Here is a 1253-nt window from a genome sequence, read left to right as displayed (position 1 = left end):
ACCGGCATTATCATAATACTCTTTTGTATCTATTAGAGGCTCCGTAGACATAGTGTGGGTTGTATATTGGTGTTGTGGAAGTTAAACAATGTTATTTTGTGTTTGAATTACTTGTTCCATTTCAGACCATGAAAAATGTGTGTGAAATTTGAGACTTTAAAATGAAGTAACTAATGGTAATAATTTAGTATTGTATACATGATCTCTTTATGGTCTAATCAACGAAAATATGTATTCTCTTTATTCATAAGTGAGTTTGGGTAGAAAGTATCTAACAGGCTTGCTTGACTGGATTCACTCGGTTGAGTGCCGGTCGCACTCTCCGAGTTCGGGGCGTGACAAACTTGGCATCAGAGCCTAAGGTTTTAAAGTGTCCTGGGATATCTCGGAGACGTGTCTAGTAGAGTCCTTCTTATCGATGTGTTGTTGACAACATCTATAATTAGGATGCTACTTGGGCATTTCAGAATAATACCCTTTTTTATGTTCTCGAACGTGTGATAAAGCTGATTGTAAGATTATTCCTTCTTTAACTCGTGCGTTGCTCTAATTTTCTGTACATGGCACCTAAGAAAAAGGTAAGAACTGGCCAGAGAGCCAATGTCACCCCAGGAGTGGAATACCAGAAACCAATCCTAACAATATATACATAATCCGATGACATAATATAAAATAAAAATAACACCAACTGTGGCCTCATAAGCAATATATTACCAGAAAAGGAACACCCGTAATATCAACTGTACAAATGATACATAATTCATAGAAGGTAACTCTTAGCATTTTCATAGAACACAACTTTATAAATATATGGCTATTCAAACAAATAAGGATACTTCTTCTTCATTTCTTCCTCGACCTCCCAGATGGCCTCCCATAGAAACGGGAATCTCTTCATAAGACAATTCTTCATTAACCTCAATAGTCTCAACTGGAACAATGAGTGTTGGGTCTCCAACTGCTTTCTTCAACATAGACACATGAAATACCGGGTGAACTAATGATATCTCAGGTGGTAGCTCAAGCTTGGACGCCACCTCACCGATCATTTGAATGATTCTATCCGGTCTGACATACCACGAACTCAATTCCCCTTTCTTACCAAATATCATTACACCCTTCATAGGGGAAACCTTAAAGAATAACCAATCATCTTCTTTGAACTCCAAATCCCTACGACGAACATTCGAATAGGACTTTTGACGATTCTGAGCAGTCTTCAACCGCTCCTTAATGATCTTAACTTTTTCCAT

The 1253-nt window shown here is 37.7% G+C and overlaps 1 protein-coding gene across 1 annotated transcript; it reads right to left on the bottom strand.

The window, feature by feature from the left end:
• Positions 1-818: 818 nt before the first annotated feature.
• LOC138897688 (uncharacterized) lies at positions 819-1253 on the bottom strand. The gene has a single exon (XM_070183693.1). The coding sequence runs from the start codon at positions 1251-1253 to the stop codon at positions 819-821; it is 435 nt and encodes a 144-aa protein (XP_070039794.1).

This window comes from Nicotiana tomentosiformis, chromosome 8 (assembly GCF_000390325.3).
Source record: "Nicotiana tomentosiformis chromosome 8, ASM39032v3, whole genome shotgun sequence".
NCBI classification, from domain to species: Eukaryota; Viridiplantae; Streptophyta; class Magnoliopsida; order Solanales; family Solanaceae; genus Nicotiana; species Nicotiana tomentosiformis.
The sequence above is the reverse complement of the archived record's forward strand: the minus strand, read 5'-3'. Positions and strand labels throughout refer to the sequence as shown.